Here is a 27,496-nt window from a genome sequence, read left to right on the forward strand (position 1 = left end):
CAACAGAAGCTGCATGCATACACCCCCGGGTGGAACAGTACATAGCCAACGGCTGGGTCTTCGTTCGCACGGAACTGAGCGGAGTGGAGCGGAGCGGAGTGTAAGCTGGGCTGGGGAATCCTTTGGCCGAAAACCACAAAGGAGATACGGAAGTTGGCTCAGACGACGACGACGGCGCTACTGCAGCTCCTCCAGTGCCGATCCGCAGCTGGAACCTCTGGCACAAGTGCGAGTGCAGGAAACCGGAGCGGAAATTCACTGGGCGGATTTCAAGTCCAAGTTCAGGCCGTGTTCCTTTACCGAGTTACCCCGTAACTAAATAACCGTGTTTGGGTCTCAAGTTCCGCCGGCATCCGCACGTGATTCCTTACTACGAGTGCCAGTCCGCTTAAAGTAAAGTTCGGTGTCCGTTTCCACTCGGAGTATCTGCATACCCGCGCGGAGACATCCTAGGTCGATTAACATAAATTTGCACTCGGTGGCCAACTGCGAAAGCTGTCATCATTCTGGATTTTACAAACAACTTCCGACGGAAGGTCGGTCGGACAACAGCTGCCACTGGGCCCAAATTGGCAAATTGCTTTAACCAACTTTTCGTCTATTTCCGTAGGAGTTGGATATGTCATTTCTGGCTACCTTGGACGCAAGTGCCTGGCAGGTATGTCCCCATTGCTCCTCCTCCTTCGCGAATTAGCATAATTTGTGTTTACTATAAGTAGGCTGGGCCTATCTGCTCCGAAATATTCAGATTACAAAATCAGGTCGAGTTTGTGACAAATACAAAGTTTAGCCCAATTTAATACGGTTTTAATAAGCGAGTCTACCAGTGCAACTGCTACTTCCAGTTTTTACCTTTTCAATGTACTTTATCCGAAAGAAGTCTTTTTCTTGATTCTGAAAAAAGTAATCATCCTTACCCTTGACTCAATAGAACTTTCAATCCCATTTCTAAAGTTAAATGTTTTCAAGAGCAGATTATGTAACGAAGATAAAAAGTGGTTAGATGCCGTAAAATATGGATGTTTTCATTTACAATAAATGCTTTTCAAAAGAGGGGATGAATTTGTTAATTTCGCTGCTTGGCAAGCCGAAATAATATTATTACTCGAAATGGAACTTCATAACTCAGACAGCAGACAATCGAATCATACATGGTAAATTTGACTCTGCCAAATCTAAATTTGTAATGAAAACTTTATTGACGTACGCAAAAAAGTGCGAAGGTTTATCCGACGGTTAACTGATATTCAGTGTTTTCGTTTTTAACCATAAAATTTTAAAGAGCTTTAAGAAAAGAGAGAAAGTCTTGGTTTCTTTCATTGATTCCATTTCATGTGGAATATTTTAATGTTTGCTAGTAATTATAACATACAAATGCTTAAGTATTTAAAAAACTTCTTTAACGTGTGAATTGCTCATTTGTTCAATAATCATCCGTATATTGTAAATGTTAAACTATGCCGAGATCATTTAAATGGTTCTTTTCCAAGGGGTTAGTTTGTCATATGTGGCATGGGCATATTTAGTCCTTCCCAATATCCTTTGACAAGTTCCGCTTGCCACAAATTGAATTGCTGCGACTGGGGCTGCGGGTCGTGTGCTCCGCCGTCCAGTGGTCGTTTATGTCTGATCTGATCCTGTTTGAGGAGTAGTTCTGTGTGCAGGACGACTTAGTCCCTGTCACCGGCAGTCCGCTTCTTTCTGTGGTGGGCGGTTGGTGGTGATGTTGTTACTGGCAGCGTTGGCGCGGCTCAAATGGCAGCAACTGTTTGCGCAGACCTGTCGACCAAATGAACCGAATAATACATCAAACGCTCTTTAATGGGGGTGACAAATCCCCGACAGTTGGTGGACCTGATTACTTTATGAGTGCGGTGGGTCGGTCCTGAATAAGCCGCTCGTCGTTTCTGCAAAAATTAATCAAGCACCGAACATGCAAATATGCTAAAGCAATTGTGCCCCTAAAAAGAGTTCGCAATGGTAATGAGACATGACACTAAAAAACTTCGCAAGAAGGGGTTGCTTACTACATCTTCCCTATGATATAAGTGGATAACGTTTTTGGACTGAAAGTGATCTTACTTGTTTCGATATGCATTCTAGTTTAACAAAGTCATGGATTTTTAATATTTAAAGCCCAGTCAAATGTACATTTTTATATCCCCTTTGAAGGCGACTCCATATCTCAGATTGTAATCGTTTTCATCCCTCAGATATCGTATTTATCCTAATGAGAGAATATCAAAACGTGACAATTTTACTTTCATATCCCGTGGCTATCTCAGTTGTTTGATAAACAATTTTCTTCAAGTGTTTTGTTCGAATTGAAGAGACGATTTGAGTTTTGCATATGCGGAAAGTGGTGTGTTCGAAATTTTACATTAATTAATTCCATATCTCGATCAGAACAGGAAAACAATTTATGTATATTTTTAATTAGAATCACTCTATTCAACCAAGTGCGTTGGTCCGTAAAAACTCTTCTTTTTATTGGAGTTTATGTCGAAAATTCCGTTTGTATACATCAGCTTTTTGGCAAAATTCGTTTTTCCAAATTTCGGTTATCAAATAATCAATTTTTTTGTATCACTACTTTAAAAATAATTGTCTGAATATGATATGATTACGATTAATTTTTTGTGATATATGATTAAACATGCGCCGACAAGCTGGTCAATACAGTAGATTTTTGTAACTAATTAGTATTACTGCGTAAAACTTAGCGTTCTTGTTTCGAATTAATTATATTATGATCATAAATTTAGTGGTAAAAGCTATAACATTCTGTCGTTTAAAATCCTATGTAGCAATAAATACAAATATTTTTCAACAAAACGATTTCAAAACAATCATATTTCTGAGCTATATAAAAGATTAGCAGTTATTGATGGGATTTCGGTTTTGCAGGTTTGAAAAATAGTTTAAATAATAGAGTGCGATTGTCATCCTTTTCCATTCATGTTCTGTAAGCAGGACGAATGGGATTATTCCAACTGGGTGTTCTTTTCCAAAAGAGCGTATGCTTATCTATAACCCTAACCCCAGGATGGAGTACACCGACCCCCTTTGCATCTCATTTTCAGTTTCGTTGAAACTCAGATTGGCATGCTCATGGTTGCCGCCTCATCGCCGAGATCAAAATTCGTAAAACACCAGAATTTGTATAATCTAGCGGAAGTAATGGCATTACCAGCACAGACGTTGCCCACGGAGTCCATTGTAGTTAAATGCCAATTATATGCATAAAGGGATTTGCGAGATAATTACGGAATAGCGCCACGACATCCTTATCCACATTATCCAATGTTCTGGGTAGGCTAATAATTCGATATGTTAATACTTCGCCCGTTTGCGGCTTGGGAATCGGCTTCGAGTTGCATCCTGGCCAAAGAGCTCCGAGTTCGTCCATAATATTGGCACGTGACCATATTTATGCCATTTAATACATGACGAAACACTGCCTGTCCCAATGCAGCGAACAACACTTCGAGGCATATCATCCCATTTGCCCACTAAAATGCACCCCCGCCTTTCAAAGCGATGCTGGGTACACTTGGAGTTGAGTTTTGAATGAATATTATGCGTAAATATAGTGGGTATAGCTACAATGCATAGCTCAATTAAAATATTCAATGAACTTCCTATAAGAATTCAGTTGATCCTATGATGATCCCATGTATCCCTGAAATGGGTAGTATAACTCATCAGCAAATTTACGCTACGCAACGTGCTTTTTTCTGAGTGTTCCTGGGATAATCTCTCCGTTCCCGACCAGCCTCCCTGCCAAGTGCGAAACTGGGCCGGGCGATGGGCGGACGAGCACTTCAAGCTAAAAAGTGAAAAGCCAAGTAGTGCGAGTGGCATCGAGCGGCGCTGCGGCGACACGCATATGTTTTTCCTGGGGCCGTGCGGCCGTGTTTGTTGCTTCGCAGGATGCGCACACCTGAGTGCTCCTTGATGGAAGCCCACAGCCCACAACCCACGACCCATGAACCCGACTGGAAAGCAGTGCGGAGCGGAGCGGAATCGATAGCTGGGGGCTCAAGTGGCCGAGGAGGCTGGTCGGAAAATTATATGGCAAACACACTACAAACACGGAAGGATATACATTACGAGGGTGGGCCACGTGTCCCGAAAGCCGTCGTTTTAATTAAGTTTGTAAAAAAACAGGGCCACGATCCGCGAGCGTCTTTTGTCAGCAAATTTCCCATTTGATACTTTATTTACCTTTTGTTGATATTTGTTGATACGTTTACGTTTACGTCCATATTGGGATATCGATTTCAGGTAACTAGCCGCAGAATTATCACAAGAGATTACTTTTTATACCGGTTACTTGTAGATTAAATGGGTATACTACATTAGATCCGTTGAAAAATATGTAACAGTTGGAAAGTTGAGAATGTAGATTCTAGATTAATAAAGTGAAGATTTAATAGCTAACCAAGAGCTTATTATTTATTGACAGTGCTGTATATTTAAGTATCTGTCTAGCTTAAAATTATAATAATAATGTGGCTGGCTAGCCAAATTGAAAGTGGGTTACATTATGTAAGTGAGGTTTTTTATTTAAGTAACTACTGTTGACTTTCGTATGAATATAGTATCATACATAAATTAGTACACTCAATTTTAGATTACATTTACATTAGTATGAAACCAAAGTTCCTTTATATCGTGAATATTTGCAGAATAGAAATATACCTTATGCTATTATGCTTAACAAAATATTAATCATGAACTTGCGTGTATGATAACTTACTTTGACTATATTCAAGTAACTTGTCTCAAGTTAACGTCTATCTAAATGTAGTTAATGTAGTCTTTGTAACTAATAGTTTTACGATGTTTAACTTAAGCAAGAGATATATTCAGGTAATTTCAAATTTATGAGAGGGTGCTCAATCAAACATAATACAGCTTGTGGGTTGGAAGAGAGGTAGGTTGCTTATGTATTTATTTAAATCATTAGTCATTGCAGTTCCATCTAAAGGTAATTGCACACACGTTTTAAGCGCATTTGGGCACATAAATTAATACATTTCAATGGAGGTCGTGTCGCTGGCAAGGCAATATCACTGGCACTGGCAATGGCAATCGGAGTTCGAATGCAGATACGTGACGGGGTCCTCGCAGCACTGTACTTATCACGTGATTTATATTAATGGCGGCATATCATGTTTCACGCGTGCTCGCTCGGCGCTGGTTTTGACTCCAGAACAAATTTGTCAGTGGGGGTCGGCACGCGCTGCACTTTCGAATAAAGTCATCGCCAACGACAGGTCGGCGCGCAGCAATGGCAAATCCGCAGATCCAGAGACCCAGAAATGCACATGGATGCATGGATGCATGGGATGCATGGTTGCAAGGATCCAGATGTGAGTGTGCCCCGACTGGGACAGACCTGGCACCTATTGAGAGCTGGGCTTTCGCCATAAAACAAAGAAATATGGGCGAGAAGAGCCAGTTGTTTATGATGGAGATGGACAAAGCGGCTATAAATCTTCATCCGCAAATGCCAGATCGACTTATTGAAGTCCAGGGATAAGCAGAGGCATCATTTCAACGATCGGCTTCTAGGCAGCCAAGTATCTGCATCTTTAAGCTTGTGTTTCTAGTTTGGAGGGCCTATTATAAAAAGCCATGGTATCAGTATCTCGTAAAGCCGTCACATCTGCAAATAAATTTATTCACTCTGTATTGGAAGTATGGCTCTTTCCTTTGCACCCAAATATATTCAAAGCACCGAAAGGCAAATTATGTTAATTGTACGAGATTCCGCTACTGTTGCTGAACATCGGGGCCGTGTCATTAGCAGACATGCTTAATTATGGCATGGGTTTGGAATCGTATTGGCTTCAGAACATGTTGAAATATCTCGTATCAACACGTTTTCGTGCTGAAAAGGCATTTTGAGATTTGTTTTTGGTTTCGAGAATGCGAAGTGCGTTAACGAATAAGACGAATTGTTGTCTTAGCATGCTCAAAATGTTTCGTCTTAATGCAATCTTGGCCATCTCCTCCGAAGACCACTTCTCTATACACTCGCCGAATTACTTAAGAGTGCGCGCAGAAATGAGGCAAAATGCGAAGCCCTAATGATAGCTGCGGGCGAGTGGCACACTAGCTATTCTCACACGGGGCCAGCGACACCTACTCGTACTACCAGGCCAATCCCCGACTCCACAGTCGAAGTCCACCAGCGGATACCGTTCCGCGCCATCTCGCCATCTAGCCACCTAGCCACCTAGCCACCTAGCCATCTCGCCCTCTACGCACTTTTCAGCCCATCTAGATTCAGAAACGCATCCGCGGGCACTACACACTCGGTTGTCCCTGCTCCACAGATCGCAGCTGTTTAAGTGCGTATAACTAGGTAGAGTTGAGATACATATGTAAATAGGTAGGTACAAATATATGCAAATAGGTAGGGGTGCTTTGGGGGAAAACTCTGCGTTCATATGTACATATGTGCGGCATTAGGAGTGATTAATGCGCAGATCCGTATCAATTTAGTGAAAACTGTGTTTTTACCCTTCGAGAAAGCACCAAAATATACTATTACATATTTCAAACGTTGGTAATGATTGGTATTTGTTTATATTTTTAGCAATAACTCATTAGTTAAATAGTATGGCAATGTATATCATTATTAGAAATCTGGTTCAAAAACATCTTTAAAATTCTGTTGGTGTCACCAGAACTTTGCTTTTATTTATGTAAGATAGCAAAATTACTTGAGTGACTTTTTAAAGGTACACAAACATTGACATTTATTATTATTATATCCTAAATCTTAGGTTTTAATGGACTAATGCGGAAGGAGTTTCTAAATCATTTTTAAGAGGAGCTTGAGAAATGAAGTTTTGGAATACAGTAGCAAGATTTTTTTGAACTAGATTTCAAAATCCTTTGAAGTTGAGTTGATTAATTTAATAACACTATTGGATTGCAGGATAAATCGCATTGTGGCTGAGATTGTGCCCCAGATATTGGTCTCATTTCGTTTTGTTTTATCGCCGCGATGGCATAATTACACCATTTTGGGAGCGTAAAAACGAGCGAGGAATTAAAGACAGCTAATCATTATTAAGCGCTTTAATGATTTTATAGTCCAATTTATATTCCTTAACAACCACTTGCACTCGGCCAAATGCTTACATCTCTTATTTGGCTGTTTGCTTTTAATTTTCGAAGTCGGAGTCTGGAAACCAGAACTCACAATCCAGGATCCAGAATCCAGAACCGAGAATCCGTCTCCGCAGTTATTTATCGCAAATTGGATGCGAATGTGTGTCTGAGTATCTGAGTATCTCAAAGTCTGCGCCACTGATGCTGATGCGATGCCACTCGGTTGTGGCGATTCGCTTGATTTAATAGTGGCAATTTCGTTCGACTCCAACGCACTGATAATTTTCTCACATAGAAATCCGTTTTTTATAAGCTAAAAAAAGGCACCGCACGCAATTCGGCATTCATGTTTTATTGCCTAATTAACTGGCGCTGACCATTTCACGACCTCTTGTGCGTGACGCGTGAAAGGAGTTACGGAGCCAGGGAATCACTTATTCCGACGAGAAGTACCAGGAGTAGGAGGCGGAGGAGCATCAGCCGGACTCCTGTCCGCACATCCTAACCACCTAATGGCATAGGGGAAATAGGATTATAATTATACGCAACGCTCAAGGGTCATTAAACTTATCTCTCGTTTGAGTATCGCTTGGGTGCATACACATAGGTTCTAAAAATATGTATTATGTATATTATAGATGAATAAGTTGATATAGTTAATAAGTTATTGTTCTATACTCAGGTCTTAACTTCTAGCCAGTCAGAATCCCATTATTTTATAGGAATGTGATGGGTTTCAATGTAATGCATTTAATTTACAAGTATTACGAAATGGCATAGATTATTTTAATCAATAAAGAATCGGTATCTGAAACTTTGGGCTATCTTAGGATAATCCTTTCACTCGATAGTGTGTGTGTGTGTGTGCAGGCGAGCGATATGCTCGCAATTTATGTACGCAATCGCAATCTACGGTGGGTAAACACAGCTGCAAATGCGTTTCCTTTGACCTCGAATTTAAATGGTCCGCCCTGGTGCTCCGCGCTCTATCGCCTATCTGCTCGTACGCCGAATTGCGAAAAACAGAGCGGATTAAAGGTGCACATGAGCACAGCCGTAGGAAATATGCTGCAAACATCCGCCATCCGCCATTCGCCATCCGCCTGCTGCAACTGCATCTGAAAACGCACACACCGCCGCACAGAGAACCTCGGTCGGAGCTGGGGCACACTGAAAGAAATAAGCGGTGCACTGTCCCGCTCAGGCTATCACAATAGATTTTGAGTTAGTTCGTATACATAACATATATACGCTTTTCATGTTATGTCGTGCATTAGCCAGTCACAGTTTTTTTCCAGTGCAGGTAGGGGCAAAAGCTGGGCAGCAGTAGAGGACAGGAGGCTGGAGGAACCCAGGACTGCGACGAGCGCGGCTCACTCGCTTATCTTCCCCGCGGCTATTGGCGTCGTGCAACATTGCAGGAGCCGGAGCAGGAGCCTTTTCCTGGGCCTGCGCTGCTGCTGCTGGAAGACCGGCCAGAAGAAGAGGAAGGAGGACCTGGCGAACGGACGAACTGGCGAACTGGCGAATGAGCGAAGAAGCGACCATGGGCCATGGGCCATGGGCCACGACCATGTCGCTGATGATTCGCATTCGTGTATCGCAAGCGGGCCACAGCCGCAGCTTTTGGCTTCCCCCGAAATTTGAATCTGCCTGCATCTGAGGACTTAACGAATATGAACGAAATGGCCCGGGGCTGTTTCAAAATATTACCACACTCGAGTATTCGAGCAGGGCTACGTACTACATATACATGCGTTGGACTCCGAGCCCAAGTGAATGCGGAAAATTATGGCGAGGTAGTTGCAGATACAAACACTCAATCACAAGGGCTCCATTTGCATACGCCGCTCCCCCCGCCCAAGTCCAGTCCAGAAATCCATGAGGTCTAAGCAGTCCCATTAGCCATAACCCCTAGAAATCTTAGGCTCTGTCCTGGAAGTGCCTATTCCTTTCGCTCTGAGGGATTGTTCCATTTAAGGGCCTTCTGCTCTAAAGTTACGTTCGTTAATTAGACATTTTTCTAGATGCATTGTGAGCGGGGGAATTTTTAGTGGGCTTATTCAGAATAAATCTTTGGGTTATATTCTACTTATTCGAATATATACTTACTTCTGTCTGTGTGTAATCTTAGAAGGAGATCAATCGAATAAGCAATAGATGATCGTGGTGTTACACCATATATGTACATAAATTCTTTCGAAAAATTCAGAAATGTAATTAGATCTTCAAGTGTACGGTTTTTAAAAAGATTGTATTGTAGTAAATATATCTCAGTACTAGATTTAAAAGTGATGATTTTTGTTGAATTGCCTAAGAAAGTAAATACCTTTCAACATTATTTCCCATGCTACAATCTAATTACATTTTTGGTTGCACATCGTCTGTTAAAATTTTCGGAAAATCACCACTCGAGAGCTGATTGTGATTTGCATGTGGAATGGATTGAAATGGAATGCACTTGTCTGCGGCCGGCAAGGCGGACCAAAAAGAGCGGCTTGCCGCTAAAGGAGTCGCTTGAAGTCGGAGTAAGTGCCACGAAGCCACAAGTCTGGGCAGTAGTCATGCAAGTCCTGCGGCATTCACGAGTTTCCCCCCGGCGATCGCATTTAAGACGCATCTTAAATGAGGTGCTCAGGCCGAGTCCTCCACTCTTGGGCAGTTGCGATCCCCAGCTCCTCGGCTCTTGGGTTAGGAGCCTCCCGGTTAAGAGCCAGCTTATGACTGGCTCAAAGAAAGCTGCCATTTTCGGGAGTGCACTGGTATGGGTTGGGATGTGGATGTGGATGAGGACGTGGATGTAATTGTGGCTGCAATGGTGTAGGTGTGCGGGTCGGTAGTTGGTAGTTGCACAGAGGTGTACTTGGGTGCATTTACCATGGGCACACGGACCACTGTGCATCACGATTTATGCCCGGTGCTGCGGGGAGGACTGGGAATTAATTGGTAATGCGAGCAGTGCATCAGTATCAGTATCCGTATCAGTATCGGTTTTGGCTTTGCCTCGGCATCCGAATCGGGTCTGAAAATGGCGGACCGATCATCGATCGATCGATCGATGGATGGATGGATCGATCGATCGTTCTCTTGTCGTGGCCGCAATCAAAAGTCGTGCCGCCGCAATGAAATCGCTGAAATGGAGGTGGGTCGTCCGGCATTCCACCGCCGCAATTGGATAATGCACCTGATCGCCGCTTCCACTCCACTGCACTCCACTCCACGAAATTTACTGTTTGGCCAGCTCCTCCGAGGTGGCTTCGTGAGTGGCTCCGCGTACATAATGTGCATGTGCAGTCGGCGAGATCACGGTTTCACATCTCATTTCGCCCTGCCACAAATTCGGACTTAATGACTGCGTGCCCGATATACTTTTCCTCCGAGCTTCGCTCCTTCTTTCTCGGCTGAACTTTGCTCTGCTCCCCTGGCAACAGAAGATAGGAGCCCGAATCCATTTGAGTCACTTAGAAAGCTAATGGCATAATTCAATTGGGGCGGACAAACATTCAAAGCTCGGGTTGGGCAATCCGCCGAGTGATTCAATTTTCCACAGCCGCTAATCCTTGTCCCGCTTACTGGCGGATCTAATTGTGTAACCTGAAAACAAAGCAGGAATAAATGAAATGAATGTCTCTTGAGGATTGCGACGCTTACTTTCAGCTTTTCAGCGTGGTTAATAGAACAAGGAATTCAAATGATGGAGATTCATACAGAACACCACGTTGATACTAAAGATTTATTCCTGGTGCTCAAGACTTATCTAAGTCAGCGCCTTTTTAACCCAACTTTCACACTTTAACCAACTTTGTTGATTTCTATGGCCTACTAACACATGTAACTTATAAAAAGGTCTGCTGGTCTAAACGGTGGCAATGGTTGTATTTTATGTTAATTGATTAAACTTTTTTTGCAAAGTCCATATTTTTGGATAGTTTGACACAAAACAATATTGACGAATAAGAATTTTCAGTATGTTTCATTACCTTATTGCTATATTCATGAGTTTGAGTAATGAACTAAAGTTTGCAAAAAGTATTTCGATGCCTTAACAATATCATATAATCGATTTTCTTGCCATCCAAAATTTTTCCTTATTTTCATCTCTATTACTATATTTTTATGGCTTCGCATATGAAAAGTCGTTGACTTTTGTTATTATTATAATTGTTTCATGAAGTACTTATAAAAATCTAACAAATAATTGACTAATTAGTTAACTATCAATATTTAATTTTAAAAAACATCAGAATGGGTAACTTCTATAGCTCTGAAGTTAGTGAAACATAATAGTGTTCCTGATTTGAAGTTGTGAAGCACCTGTCCTTAAATTAATTTTCTGATTTGTTTCGATTTTTTTAATTATAATCGTTGTAAAACTAACTATACTATTTAGATAAAGGTTATTAAAGCGGGACACAAGTAAGAAGTTTGCTTGTTATAAGTTCATTGGCAAGCCAAAATAGTTTGTTTATAGTGAACCTTTAATTTTAAAGAGTGCTTTAATTGTCCTAAGTTCCTCTATCGTGTTATATATAAAAGGGAATTTGTAAATTAGAAATCTTTAAGCATGCGAAGTGGCCTGCTGTTGATTTTCCGTTTGTTTAATCGTTTACAAAAATTTTACCCTCAAATGTTCGAAAGCTACAGCCATAGAAAAAATAAAAATCTGCTATTTTCAGTTTGTTTTGATTATGGCGAGCAAGGACCCACACTCACGCCCTTACATATATGGGTAGATTTTTATGTAGAATATGTAAATCGGGCGGACAGCCTCTTTCACATGGCAACCCCCGAACGTTCGATAAGTACGTAGATACATACATACATAGGTGGGTCGCTTAATCCCCGAGAGAAGAAAGAACCCGGAGCACGTACCACTGGCGATTTGGGCGTCCAATGCCGGGGTTTTCCCAGTAGCAGCCCGGGCTCAGAGATCCAGCAACCCTCGGGGCACGGGTGCGTCGCCAACCCCGGCCATTCGCATGCGATTCCACCCCTATGTATTCGTATTCGTATCCGTATCGCACTCGCATCTCGCGAGCATCCGCATCTGGCAGTGTGGCTGTGTATCCGCATCTGTGTGTCTGTACGCGAGCTGCGCTGCCTGCCGCAGCCTCTGGGTTTTCGGTTTTCGGGCTCGGCCCATTGTCTAGTAGTCCGCTGGCGGGGCGTGGCTTCCGAAATATAAATGGCTGTGCTCTCTTTGGGCGGCGGGCTCTCTTCGGAAGCCGCTCTTCGATGCCCGAAAGCCAGAAAACCTGCTTGCCCGGCGTATCTGTGTGCGCCTCACACCCATACAGACGCGCGGCGCACGGGCATAGGCTTTGGGCACTTTTCCTATGTATTTCGCAGCTGTATGGGAGAAAAAACGGCAGCAGCCGCGGCAGCAGCAGCATCTGCAGCAGCAGCAGCAGCAGCCGCCGCCGCAGCAGCAGCGGCAACATCGCACATCCCCCGAAGGTTTTTGCGTCCAACCAGAAAATCCAACTTCAGTCGAGAACTACGTCTGGTGGCTGCGCAAAGGCGGAATTTCGATTGCGGGTCCTCGCTTAATTAACCAAACCAAACCAAACCGAACCGTACCGAACCAAAACCGTACCGAAACCGCTCCGTTCCGTTCCGAACCGATCCGCACCTAGCCGAACCGAAACGATCGTGGATCCGAACTGCAAATTAGTTCAAATACAATTAAATCACGTCTATTGTCCTTCAATCGGGGAGAGTGCAGTGTATATAGCGGCGGATACGGAACTCTAGCTCCAGCACCCACAGTTGCCTTAACCAGTGCCAAAAATCGATTTTCAATAAATACTTATTTAGTGATCGTACCTGTTTTGCATTGGCCCTGGCCCAAGTGTTCAAAAGAAAACCTATGCTCTCCAACTAGTTGATATCGCCGTCTAATTTGGATCAACATGCACATTCTACACCGCACCAACGACCATCAGTTCGAGGATCAGAAGTTCATGATGGTAAGCTGCGCGCCTTTTGCAGGATACTTCGATCGGAGGAGGGTCGGGTCTATCTATCCAAATTGTCTGTCAGCCGAAATCTGCCCAGGCTAATCCCCGCCCGAGCATCGGCGCAGCTTTAGCTACTCAAAATACTCAAAGATATTGAACCATCGAGTGCCCATGGGCGGACGAGCTTGATTGACACTGAAATTTCTTTGGGCATTTTGGGGCACGCAAGCCTTAAAACCATTGGCCAATTACGACCATTGGCCAGCGATCCGGACCGAGAGATCTGCGCCCGTGATTCACATTCACACACAAGCTGATTACCATTCCGGGCCATTCTAGCAGCAAAATCAATGAGCAATTTACAGTAATGGGTTCTCCTGCGACTCCGTGTGGCACACTCTGCTCTGGGAATAATAAGTACATAAACTTCAACCTGATTGTGCCCACTCCAAGAGTCCGGGGATCACTCAAGTGCCCAAGAGGGTGTGGGGCCCCGAAAGCAGACTGCGATCACAGGCGCATGCAATTCTCTTGTAATTAGAGGTCTTAAACCTTGAAAATGCATCTTCAAATTTAAATTGACTTTTTAAAGTAGGCAGTCTTAAACCTCAAGGAGTCTATTTAAAAATTTTATTAAAGTCAGGATCTAAAACCTGAATACAAACGGTGTTTGTTTATGGTAATCAGACATTCAAGAAGTCAGTTTGCTTTTTTTGTTATCCTAGTCGAGATGCATTGGACACAAATGGACCAAATCGAAATCAAATGTGCATATTCGTATTCAGATTAGGTAATGTTCGATCAGTATCAAAGTATTAATTTTAGTTTCCCAGTATCCTTATAGGTTTTCTTGGGCTGAAAACTCTTTACTAAATGCAATTCTCTATTCAAATATTATAGGGCGACAAGACTAAAGAATATAAAATCTTATTGAAAAAGCCAATGGGTCTGTTAACTTATTTTATTTACTTGTAATTGAGAAACATACCCTTAAAGGATGCAATGTTAGTTGCACTCATTTTTAATTTTATTCTGTTTTTTGAACGGGCAATTTGGAATCATTTATTTTTTAAGACGGCAAAAGTAGCCGTCGGAAAGACGAACCTTAAAACTGTAGCTAGCATATGTATATGTATGTGTATGAAGTCCACTGTTTTTAGAGTAATGATTCTTGAAATCTTTTTAATCTTCTTTTAAATTTCATATACAAATTTATCGTACAATATTTACAGTCTTTGATCGTTTATAATATCTATAACTGTAAATGTAAATCCAAGAGAGAAAGCCATGTTATGCTTTCTATGTTATTTCGATTAAAGTCTCTATAAGATTTGTACTCTTAGTATTAGTATTTGTATCATCAGACATAAGCCTCAAATTAAGCGGTTTGGCTGTTTCAAATATGTGCGTTATGGGAGGGAAACCGTATCTGAAAGTAAAAAAGGTCCTACATTTAATGCACTCACGATTTCGAGGCAGAGAGCAAAAAGTGACGGCGGTGGGAGTGATCAGACGTCAGTGGTCAAAATTCAAATGCGAATATGGAGGAATTCTTGAAATGCGTGGGTACACGCTCCCCCATTTAATTAGCGAAATTATATGGTGTTCTTGCTTCCAAGAACTTTTTCGATGCCCGATAAAAAAATAGGGCAATTTGCGGGGCAAGGGCCAAAGATCAAAACAAAAACACAGCGAAGAGGTAGACCAAAAGTCATCGCCCACAAAAATCCGAGTCCCGCCAGCAAAGTGGGCATGTCGAGTGTGTTGGCATTAGCTTTGGTTTTGGTTTGGTTTGGTTTGGCTGGTCCTGGTACTGGTCCTGGACCTGTCCCTGGCACTCCGAAGACTCCCAAATCAGGTAAGATCCCACTGGGACACTCGCGTGATGCGTTGCCAAAATAATTTATGAGATTGAAGCGCAACGCATCGTCAATTTGCGTGCGATCGCCAACTAAAAAAAGAATGCCATACAGACTGGCAGAAAAGTTCCCATAGCCCAGCTCCCAAATATCAAAAAGTATTCAGCATTGGGCTTATTTATTAGCCAAACTCCGTTTCATCCAAGAGGTTCGGGCTCAAAGCCTGATTGATGGCTTCCCTTATGATTTATTGAATAATTTCTTTATAATTTAGAATAATTGTTCCAATTTACAATGTGCACTTTGTAGGATTGCGAGGCATGTTGGTATGGTAATTGTGCGCAGGGCTAGGGATTGCATAAAGAAATGAATAAGCGCCATTAAACTTTCCCCCACTTCCAGATGCAGGAATACTATAGTCTTGATTAAAAGTAAATTATATAAATGGAACTAGAGGAAACTCGCAATAAGATGAATGAAACAATTTCGATAGGATCAGAGTGTAAGACCGATCCGTGTTCATATTTGCATATTCGCATATCATATTTATTATTTCGCCAGTGCGGGCGAGATAATTCCGAGTCCTTTGCATCCGCTGGAAGGCATTTCCGCTTCCACAGACATGCAGATACATCCTCGGAGGAAACTGGAATTGCATATGCACGCATCAAAATTGATTTCATTTGCGGAGAGGAAATTAAAAAGTCCAAACAAAACCAAATTGATTGGCAAGATAAATGTAAATGTTCATAACGTGGCCAAGATCCTCAGCACAATCCAGAATCAAGTGTCGGAACCTCGACGATGTGGACGGCGTGTGTTAGGCTCGTGGCAAACCAAAACCAAAACCAAAGCCGTGCAAAGCACCACATCCACATCCTCGTCCGATGCCAAAAGCCAAGGCAAGAGCGAAATCATCGGTTGGCCGACATGCGTTGGCCTTGCCTCCTCGGAGGCAGAATGTGGAGGATGGGGAGGCCAGACCTGCAGTTGGCTCACGAGGCTGCTGCATCGAAAGCCGGCCCTTTGGACGCAGATTGCAAACGGACGAGCCGAGCTTAGCTCAGTCGAGTTCGGAAGAAGCTACACAGGGAGAATCATTGGGTTGTGAGGAGCTCAAAAGGAGATCACAATGCCAGTGCATGTGGAGTTCTTGTAATCATAGTTTCCAATATTTCTTGTTTATCTTATAATAGTATAATATAGTATTAAAAAGCAATACATATATGTAAGTTTATCGCATGGTCATATTTCAATTTGCAGAACGAAGTAACCTTAGTCCTATGTATAATTAGTAGTGAATACTATATACGGAGATTCATGTAACATATCGTATAATTTGCATACTATACAGCAGCCCATAAACAAAGTGGTTCTCTTACAACACTCTCGACCTTTTCTCGCAGTGCACATGCATGGTCGCCAAGTGGGCACTTTCGGCTCGTCGTTCTTCTATTCGTCATCTGCACGCTAGAAGATGGGACGCAGCTTTTCGATTTTGGCCGAGCAGGCTCCGCAAATACCCAGCAGGTTTAATACATTTATGAATGGGTTTTACTACTTCATTAAGGGCTCCTCCGCTCTTCCGCGCATTTGAGGGCCAAGGAGCTGGAGCTGGAGCTCGAGCCGAAGGAAGAGACTGAGGATCCAGCCGAGCTCCAGCTCTGCGGATTGGAGCGCGTGCGCAGCCAGGAGGAGGAGGAGGACGAGCAGGGCAGGAGTACCTGCAAGAATCGTAATAAGCAGAAATCGATTATCGTCCGCTGAACATTTCCATTGTTGTTATGAATATTATATGCAGCGTTTGGAGCGAAGCTTCCTCTTAAATTCGTTTAATTTATAGCTCTTCCGACAGTTCCAACTTGCAGTTCCAATAAATGACAGCACCGGACGTCGAACGAGTGTGTAATCTAATTGGAAACGAGCGCGGCTTAGGGACCCACTGTACTGCCGGTTCGCGGATGGCCAGTGCAGACCATATGTAAATTCGCGCCCGAAATGCGCAGAATGGATTCTTTATTTACTGACAATATTATGACAATGCCCGCATGAACTCGGCCTATTCTATGGCCGCAAGGCGGTCCTTACGCCACTCGATGTTTCCATATAACCTGGTCACATCCCTCCAGAGTATTGAGGTCCAGAGGGATGCCCTCCTCCCCTTCCTGGAAGCCCACCATCATTCAACTTGACAGCGTAATTAAAACGACTGGTCCACACGATGAAAGTGAGGAGTTTTATAAGATGTTAGGGCCTACTTGTTTTATATGTCGCAATATAATTGGTGGCATCCAAAACCCGGAGACCAGGTAGTGGCCGAAAAAAATGCGAACATCGAATCGCGCAGGCATGTTCTTTTCTTGGGCGGGCACTCTTCTGCCAGGCGGAATGATTTGGACCGGCAATTTTGGTAATAGCGGCATGCCGGGATCGAGGCCAGCTCCTGTCCATTGCACTGCTACTGTATAAGTATCCAGAGTCATTACGTCATCGGCGAGGAATCCGGACGTGATTGCTCTTATGGAAGCCACGTGCTAATTTAATTATTATTTGCAAATACTTTCAAAGTGAGAGCCCCTCGACTCTTTCACCGCTCATTTTCGATTCTTGATTTAATTTACTTTTATTGATAGCCCTCTGGCTGAGTTTTTTTTAAGGCGATATATTCGAGAGAATATCATCGTATTCTTCATAGTGGTTTGGTTCACTAAGTTTAATGCTTTTCCTATGGATATAAACACTAATATCAAAAAGGGGCTGAAGTTAAGTTAGGACCAGAAAAATTTAAGCTATACTTAAGATAACTTTTGATATTCTATTATATTTTTATATAATATAATTCCTATTTTAGGAATTATATTAGTATATCTTGTTTTTGTGTTCTTTTTAACAGGATTTATCTGTTATCCCTACTGTAATAGGTAGTAAAGTAACTATAAAATTTGTAATACCAAATTTTTCTCTGACTTGCGCATTTGGAATTTCCAAATGGTTATTGCGATTCTTGCAACCAAACTCGATCCTTTAACAAATAAAAGAATATTTTTTAGCAGCTCCAACATAATTTAACTCCAACTGATACAATTTCTAATAAATTTGCAATTGCTTAGTCATTGCTTTAATACATGAAATTATTTCGCTGTACGTTAAATCATACAGCAAGGACTTTCGTCGTCGTTTTGGCACGTTCAAAATTTTGTGTTTTTTTTTTTATATATTGCTGTAATTTGAATTTGTTCAAATGTACTTGGGGTATAGAGCCACCTATGGGTGTGTGGTGGTGACCTTTGCTGGTTCAGTTATCGAAACATAGATGCCGCCCACTGCGTGTACGGTTGTGTAAAATGCATGTAAAGTAGCAGAAGTCCATGTATTTCTGCAAGACACGCCCATGGATACTTTAAATTCTGGATCTGGATTGCTCTTTGAATCACGTTAAGAGAAATATGCTTTTCTGCAGAGATATTCACATTTCACAAAAAAAAGTTTTATTCTGAAGGAGATGTTTTCGTAACTTACAAAATATGTTTTTGTATTGCTTCGTACTAACTGAAATCTAATGAAATTTGAATTAAAACGCATTTCCTTAATTGCAAAATTGCAAATTTCAAATGTAATGCACAAATAAAGTGTTAAGGTTTGATAAGAAGGTTTAAAACGTTTTTGTAAAAATTTGCGTCGATTAGATCAAACAGTCTTCGCAAACGAAAAGCCGGCCTTCTTATACTACACCATTTATTTGCCATCTTCAAAAATGTGTGTCATTGATTTGGAATGGGTAATTTTCCACTTCAAAAAATATATTTTGATATAATATAATTTAAAGCCAATTGAATGGCTCTAAAGCGTAGGAACTAACAGAGGCAACATAAAATGAAAACATATCAGCAATGATAAATTACAATTTTGAATATAAATTTAGATTAGCTAATAGTTTTGGAAAGTTGTGTAGAACTAAATATGTAGATGGAACCGTCAAACAAAACCATTTGTGTTTACAAATTATAATTAAGAACATTATTTTATGTATCATGTTCTACATTAAACTCTCAAATATTATTGCTATTTAAATGAAAATTTTTCGGGCCAATATAAAGTTTTTTGTATGTATCAAGGTCGGACTATTGCTTCGCCAATGCAAAGGTTCTAGGAGTTTGCATTTGATTCAAAAGGTACGAAGCACGGGACTATCTCCAAAAATCTTTCAGAATCTTGTCCTTAAAATCTTTTTATATCATTATTATGGTTTACTTTTTACTGATATACTGGTAACATTGTAAATATTTAACTAGTAAGTAGGATGCGAGAAACGGCGTTAGAAAACGGATCCAATCCAGACCGAAATGAGACTGGTCCCAACATCGTAATAGACCAGTTAGAAAAGTGAACCCTGGGTCTGGAGTCAAAACTCTTTTAATGGCAATTGATCACTGGCAAGTGGATAACGTTTCATTAGAATATCGGGTGAAGTGCGCATTTATACACGACGTGTGTGTGGATTGTGCGTACATATGTGAGCCGAGATCTGCGAGCCAGGCTTTGTGTGTTTTTTGTATGACCGTCGTTTGGAACAGAACCCACTTGAGGTGAAACTATTTCGACCTGCCCAACAGCTTCCAACAGTCTACCTGTACCTGTGCCAGTGCCTTTGCCTTTGCCTGTGCCCCCCAAAACCAGATGGTCTCTGATCACCGAGCAGCATTTGAAACCTTTATAATTTATTTATCTTTATCTTGAATTACGCCATGGGAGTATTGACCACCAGAGTAAGTCAGAAATTTCGGCACATTCATGTCTCGCAATGGCAGACAATGGGCTAAGGTTCTGAAACTCATGTGATTGAAAACCAGAGTTTCCAATCGCACAATTAATAATGGAGAAAAAAGCCATGGCAAAATAAATAAATAAATAGGAATAGAAATAGCAGCGGCATAAAGAACTTTGCCAACTGGCGAAGGGTCAAAAGCATTGCCCGAAAGCCACGCATACCCACACCACTACCACTGAATTCCGAGCGGGCCAACTCCGTTGACGGTATTGAGTGACGGCAAGAGCCGAGAATAAGCCGCGAATATCCAAAGACGGATGAGCAGACAGCCGCGTATTAGCGGCAGCCAAATATTAGGTAACATCGGGTTCAGTACAAGTAAACAAACCAAGAGGGAATCTTGAAATCGGGGGCCATCAATGAGGAAGCACTTAAAGGAGCCGGAGGATTCTGCGGAGCTCCACTCCAGAACTAATTTTCATCCAGAAATGCCGTTTTAATTGTTTGAAGAGCTAATACCCAGATTTGGCTTTGATTAGAGCCAAGCTCGGATTCTTCAGCGCAGAATGCGCGAAATCTCCGGGGTTTCGAAAAAGAAAATCACCGAGAACCCAGCCGCCGATAGACGAATATTCACGCAAAACAAAGGAGAACCGGTTTACCTGTGTTCCTAAATATTCTATTTGATGTTGGCAAATGACAAGATAATCCAAAGTAATCAATCAAAATTATTTTAATTTATTAAACCACAATAAAGTCGTGCCCGATCCGCAATTGCCACGTTCTTGGCCCAGCCAGCCAGTCAGTCAAAGACTCGCCAAAGAATGCTCCCTACCGAACTTAGGGTTTGAGCCCAACTATCAAGATTGGGTCATACTCACTCGTATAGGGAAACTTTAGTACTTCGGCAGACATTCCGCGGATATGGTTATTACCAACTGAAGATTTGCAGAAACTGGTTTTTAGGGAGCTGTAAAGGTACGATGATCGTAAATGGATATTATCTGAAATTTTTTAAGTGATGCAGTAGTCCATCTCCTGAAAGTTACATTTTTGCTAGATCTGTATGAAAAAGGCTCCAACTAAGCGTTTATCTATCAACTAACATAAGAACGTTGTCAGGGAAGTTCTGATAAGTTAGATAAAATATTTCTTTTCCCTGCTTCTCCAAAGAACAGTTCGAAATATGCCCAGTTAACTTGCTATTATTAATAATAAAACCAATAGAACCATTTTCATTTGCCAAGCTCGACACAAGTCTGCTTTATAAACACGAGCCAATGGTTATAGCTGCGAATGTCTAACTGAATCACCTATTATTCGGCCATTCACTAATAACTACTCCTCAGAGGTAAATAATTGAGCTGCTATTTGGATGTGTAAGCAATATGAATTAGTTGATTAAGCCGATGCACAATGATTCAGGCGATGGGGAAGTAGAGCGCTTGGGCAGGGCCTTCCTTGTTTGGTTCACCTGGAGGAGTTCCTTATTTGGACCACAATGAAGGCCGATCCTCCGCGATCCGTGGTCCGCCCGCCCAACACACTCTTGCACAATCGAATAAACATGTTCGATTTGTGAAAACCTCAACGTTTTGTGTCAAATTACTGTCATTCTTTTCCGCAATCCCCGGGCACAATGCTGAATTAAGTAGCAGGTAAATGAGAGCAGCTAGCCTAAGCAGGCAAGAGTATAAATAAAATTTGTTATGGAATGGCGCGCAGCGGGCAAATTCAGGGAATCAATAGCCGCAGTTATGGATACCTAATGGGCGTACCCCACCGGAGCGTCCTTATCGCGCGCATCGCCCATTGACACTGCATCCTGCGAGTCCTGGCAATTCAAAAGCGCGCGACTGGGCAGGATGTCAAATGGCTTGTGTGATACCATTCACTAAGCCGAGCTTCCGACCTCATTATGCGACTCCTTTATGCCGCACACATTTAAATGTGCTTTCGCCCACCACAAAGATCTCAAATCGGCGACAATCTCTCCCTATAGCCGCCATCCATCCATCCATCCGTCCATCCGTCCATCTATCCGCCTATCCGACCTCTAACGGTAGCGACTGCGAAGTGAAGCCGGCGTCGCCGGCGAAAACCTTTTCGCCTTTTTGGCACACTGGCGAGCGACTAGTTCTCATTTCGCGTTCGTCGCTCGTAGACTACTGATGCTGATGCGTCGGTGCGGCAAAGTCGAAAAATTCGAGAAAGCGCGAATCGGATTTAGAATTTAGAATTTACAACTTGTGATTGTGATCCGCCGTGATATAGCGAATTAGCGAATTATTCTGGAATATATCGACTTGTGCCCCAGAACAGCTGGATAGCCCCATCGATATGTGTGCATAAGGTTTCGGCGGACTTAAATATGATAACATGACTTTAGCGTATGTGGATATGCCAGCTGTAATTCAGGTTCAGGTATATTTCGGACTTAGGATCTCACTGGGATTAAGATTGATGAGATTGACAGTGTGTCGAATTTCGCGGCGCTTTAAGAACATGGCCTCAGAAGACTTTCTGTGTTTCGGATCGGATATAGATGGTGCATTCTTGAATGTTATATATATGAGCTCGCAATTTGAGTTCGCTGTGGAACCTCACAATGAAAATATTGAACAAATATTGTGGTTTTGCAATTCAATTAAAAAATGAAATCAATTTTAATAGCAAACCCAATTTTAACCAAAACTGACAATTTTTGGTCGAACTATCGAATTAATCATGCATCTAAAAATATCAGTGAATTATTGGTTCCCATGTCTGACAACTGGAATGTTGAATCTCATTAAAGCTACTTTCATGTGATGTAAACGATCACCAGTAGCCAACCCAAAAAGCCACGCTCAAAGTACCTGCTTCATGTTGCTTTTCGGTGTCTATTTAAGTTTTGATGCGAGGAAATTGATATACAAAGTGTTACAAAAACTGTGTTACCGACGGGATTTTACTTTCAACCACATACTAAACTTATCTTAGGAACCTGAAAAACGCCCTCAAAGGAATGGGATTCTTTGTAGTCGTTTTGACTTAAATGTACTAACTTGGGAAAATTATATTCTTCACGAAATGGATTTTACGTTTTAATAGTCTGATATTGAGAGCCCTCATAACATAAACTTATCAGTTTAATCGTCATATATACCGCCATAACTGTATAATCTACACCAAATCTTCGACTTTTTCCCGGAACTATGTACGTGTTTTGCCCACTCTCGGCCACAGGACTAAACGTATCTTGAGAGCATCCAGTATTATATGCATATGCTTCGCCAAATGTGATCCCAATAATAGTAACTGACATCCCATTTTCGACAACTGCATAACCTTATCTGGGAAACTCTAAATCCTTCCCACCACTTATCCTAATCATCAGACTTACAATTGAACATTTGGTGACTGTATCCACGGAATGTTTTCGCAATTCGAGTAACCAACAATTCCGCTTGTCTTCCCCAGGAACGCCTCAGTGGACATGGGAGTCTAGGGCTGTCCAGCGGCAGTGCGGCGTACACAACGCATTCCGGCGGCCACACGGGACGCAGCGGACCGGCCACGGGGCACAGTGGGCACAGCAGCACCCATGGATCGGCGGCCACCATGCACCACCAGTCGCTGCAGTCCGACTTCCAGCCGCCGTACTTCCCGCCCCCCTTCCACCACTCCACCCAGAGTCCTCCCCAGCAACAGGTAAGCCACCACCTCCGCACGGCGCTCCTGATGATCCCAAGCGCTATCTAGATATCCGGCTACTTGCAGAACCATGGAGCCCTCGAGTACTTGGGCACGGATCCGTATGGCCAGCCCCTCTCCTCGCTTCACCACGCCCCACTGCACCACTACAACCAGCTGGCGGGACTGAGATCCACGCAGGACCAACTGGGGATCCACAGGACCCACAGAGAGGCTGAGCTGCAGGGACATGTCGTAAGTAGTTTACTGAAAAGGACTTCGTTTGTATTTACTTTATGTCATATGCTTCAGTTTTATTGGCTTAAGGGAAAAGGCTTACGTTTGAAAATGTGGGCGTGGCAGTCTTTTAAAGACTTAAAAGAGTTACTTTAGAATGGGATACATTAATATTTGCGAAATAAAATAAAATAACTCTAACAACTAAATGCTTAAGAAAATCAAAAAGGAAAACACGTTCACATTTTTATTACATTATAAATAGGGATCGCAGGGATAACAAAATAGTAATCGATTTAAAAGAAAAATTTTCATATAAGCATCTCCTTGGCAATTTTAGCTGAGTTAGGTTAAATATTTTAGCCCTCGTATACGCCGATTGCCGGCAAATTACAATAACTGCTAACAAGAAGGCAGGACTCAATCTTTTCATCCGTTTAAGAATTTGCGTCTTGTTCCACATTATTCTTGCATATTTTGCTACATTCTTGGCTTCGCAGGCCATGGAACATTGGGGGGTGGAAGCTGGCTCGCTCTGTGAAAGTTGTCGAAGTTATTTTGGAATGGATTCCATTCGAGTGCATTAAAAAACATACTCGGGAAAATGTGAAAAATGTTCTTGGGATTTCGCAAGAAACTCTTCCCAACAACGATGAAATTCCTAGCTCAGCCTTAGCCCGCCGAAGGGAGTCCTTCAGCATCGCCACCCTACCGGTCGTTCCCCCGCCAAGCGGTGCAGCGAAACGCAGCCTTGTGCCCCGAAAAGGCGTATCCTCACAGGCTCTGTGCGCATCTGTCCGCCCAAAGGACTCTCACACACACGCAGCTCTGTCGAGAGTCCGTCAGAGTGTGTGTGTGTGTGTGCCAGGCAGTTGCCAGCCGGTCTGCATACATTAGCGGCAAGGACCTCGGATTGGCTATGCGGCGACTTCAACCCCTTGGCCAAGCCGAAGCCCCGATGTATTAATAATCTCGCAGTTATTGGCATCATTTCCACCATACCCTTGAAAACACTGAACTGCAAGAATTACGTTTCCGCTTCAATTGAGGCACTGTGTGAGGCAATTTATAGATGAATGAATATGTAGAAGTTGTATGTATTATTGTATAGCAAAATGGATGTATCTGGGTATCGAAACTTTAGATTTTGCCCGAACTTACCAAACCTAACTGAACAAAACTAAAACTTAAGGGTAATAAATATAGAGACACTCATCTAGTTGGTAGATAACATTTAGCTGCAAAGCGGAAATTAATCTTGAAAGCCTTTGCAGACCCAATTGTCACATGGATTTCCGTACACGGATAGGAGGAGCGATTACGGCAGTGCAATATCCGCGGGAGCTGCCCACGGAACGAGACTTGGCCACGAGCACGAGTCCCTGGCGCTGCACCAAGCCCTTCAAAACGCCGTCGATGATGTCCAAGCTCCTGCCCTCGACGACAATGTGGCGTTCATGTCAGACTTGCCGCTCATAAAGAGTAAGTTATAATTCCCTAGATCTATACACTATCATAAGAGGGACCGACAAGTTCTTATTTACGATTAGTTGTGATATTTTACATACCAACCCAAAAACATCCCTTTGAGTAGTAATCCTAAATGGTCGTACCCATCCACACGATTTCAATAAAAGTTAAGTTGTATATGCATATGCTCATATTTTTTTGGATCGCGGATTCAATTACTTTAACTTATTTACTTTATTATTTCCTGTTCGATTAATGTAAATTATGTTTAGATACAAGTTATATAAATATTACTGCATTTATATTGTAATGTTATCCAAAATATATATTATTATTAGCATATTCATGGCGAACTTGCAAGTTACATTCCACTCCATGTGGCGTTCGAGGCGGAACCTCGAACACGCCTAAATAACAATACGAGGACCTACCCCTGAACATATCGAGTTTGTGTGCATTGTGAAACTCAATCTTGCGCTTCTAATTGGCAGGATTCGGGTAAAACGATGCCCACGTCCTGGTTTCACACTTGGCACCGTCGGAACAATAACAACAAAAGCCATAATAATATATTTTCCCTAGCATATGAACAATATGGTGTACTATACATGCTCATACTCATGGAGGCTAATTTTCGGTGTTGCGTTTATTTGCAGGCATGAAAAGCGGAAAAGAAGCCGGGAACATTGGATCGGGTTCGCCCAGCGAGGTATTCTGTGCAGTTCCTGGTCGCCTCAGTCTCCTATCGAGCACCTCGAAATACAAGGTCACCATAGCCGAAGTACAGCGTCGACTCTCGCCGCCCGAGTGCTTGAACGCCTCCCTGCTGGGCGGAGTGCTCCGAAGGTGGGTTCAGATGGCATCCCCACCTGGTTGGGTCGTTAGCTAACCAATTTCGCGTTTCAGGGCTAAGAGCAAGAACGGAGGTCGCCTGTTGAGGGAGAAGCTGGAAAAGATCGGCCTCAATCTACCCGCCGGTAGACGGAAAGCGGCCAACGTCACCCTACTGACATCCTTGGTTGAGGGGGAGGCAACGCACCTGGCCAAGGACTTTCACTTCGTTTGCGAAACCGAATTCCCCGCCAGGCAGCTGGCCGAGTACATCGTGCGCCACCAAACGGAGCCGCAGGACTCGTACCGTCGAAAAGAGCTCATTCTCCACTCCCAGCAGGTATATTTATATTTATAACGTATAAGTCTTCCACTAAAAATAAGTTCTATTGTATCAGTGCTGATTAAAAACTACACATATTAACTCCGTAAAAATATTCCAGATAACAAAAGAGCTTATGCAGATCCTGAGCCAAGATCGAACGACCCACTTTGGGACGAGATCACAGCATCTGCTGGAACCATCGATGCAGCGCCACTTGACGCACTTCTCCCTGATAACGCACGGATTCGGATCGCCCGCGATTATGGCTGTTCTGCACGCTTTTCAGGTGAGGATTCGGTTGTAGTATTCGAGAAATGGCAGCCACTAGGTCCAAAATCTCTCATTGCAGACATTTTTAAACGAGTCATTAAACTACTTGGAAAAGCTGTACCCTTCGAACGGCGGAGGGATGGTGTCGTCGTCGTTGGACAAAAGTAAAATTGACAACGAAAAGAAATGATAGGCTATGTTGTATATTGCCACAGATTGAAGCAAGCCGTACTTTAAGATTAACTTTCCATACACTAGGCACAACATTAATAAAAATTATAAAATTCCTGTAAATTAATTTATTTAGTTAAGTGTAAATTATTGGACATTTTGTATATCTATAACTGTAATTTGAATGTACAATATTCAAATATATTAAATACGTATAATTTATTTAACTTAGAAAAATACATCGACATTTTGTGAAAAGCACAAAGCTTTTTACAACTAATTCAAACAAAATCTTTACAAATACACTTATTTGTATGTAGAAACGATTGAAATGCTCTCATTTTTAATTTTTTAAGTAACTTACAATTTAAAGATTTTAAAATTATACAAATGAATAAAATGTGTTTTTAAAACTAAACTCGATAAATCCGTTAAAATAAAGGCATCTGGCTAGGTAGGAATAAAACAAATCGTCAAGTAAGTACAAGTAAAATAGGGAGATAGTCGATTTCCTTCACCCTTCTGATCAAGATGTGAGGTGTGAATTTGTTGAAATATTTAGTGCAATTAGCAAGAAAAACATTCTTGAAAATTGTAGGTCTGACTTATGAACAACAAACTACAAATCAAAATATAGTGTTTGTAGTGTAGTGTTTGCATAGCGTTTTCTGTCCTCTCGACGTTCATACGGACAGACAGACGAACAAAGCCAGATCGATATACTTAAATGATTCGGAAACGCTTCCTCCCACCTAATCTGGTATAATTTTTACCGAATCTGGTATAGCCTGGTATAATT

At 42.2% G+C, this 27,496-nt stretch overlaps 1 protein-coding gene and 1 long non-coding RNA gene across 7 annotated transcripts; both read left to right on the forward strand.

The window, feature by feature from the left end:
* The first annotated feature begins 589 nt into the window (after nucleotides 1-589).
* On the forward strand, nucleotides 590-27,111 carry TfAP-2 (Transcription factor AP-2). Of its 6 annotated transcripts, none has more exons than NM_001275251.1 (8): nucleotides 590-658; nucleotides 23,181-23,411; nucleotides 23,463-23,648; nucleotides 24,905-25,112; nucleotides 25,757-25,946; nucleotides 26,007-26,271; nucleotides 26,375-26,542; nucleotides 26,606-27,111. In NM_001275251.1, exons 1-8 carry the CDS (start codon nucleotides 620-622, stop codon nucleotides 26,714-26,716), a joined length of 1,398 nt encoding a protein of 465 aa, NP_001262180.1. In that variant the 5' UTR covers nucleotides 590-619; the 3' UTR covers nucleotides 26,717-27,111. The 6 variants fall into 6 exon arrangements, with proteins under 6 accessions (NP_001262180.1, NP_001262177.1, NP_001262178.1 ...); NM_001275248.1 differs by having other exon boundaries at nucleotides 23,481-23,648; NM_001275249.1 differs by lacking the exon at nucleotides 590-658 and adding an exon at nucleotides 12,618-13,100.
* lncRNA:CR43940 (long non-coding RNA:CR43940) lies at nucleotides 8,359-9,222 on the forward strand. Its single transcript, NR_073967.1, has one exon. It is a non-coding gene; the product is annotated as a long non-coding RNA:CR43940 (long non-coding RNA).
* Nucleotides 27,112-27,496: the final 385 nt, after the last annotated feature.

This window comes from Drosophila melanogaster, chromosome 3L (genome assembly GCF_000001215.4).
Source record: "Drosophila melanogaster chromosome 3L".
NCBI lineage: Eukaryota > Metazoa > Arthropoda > Insecta > Diptera > Drosophilidae > Drosophila > Drosophila melanogaster.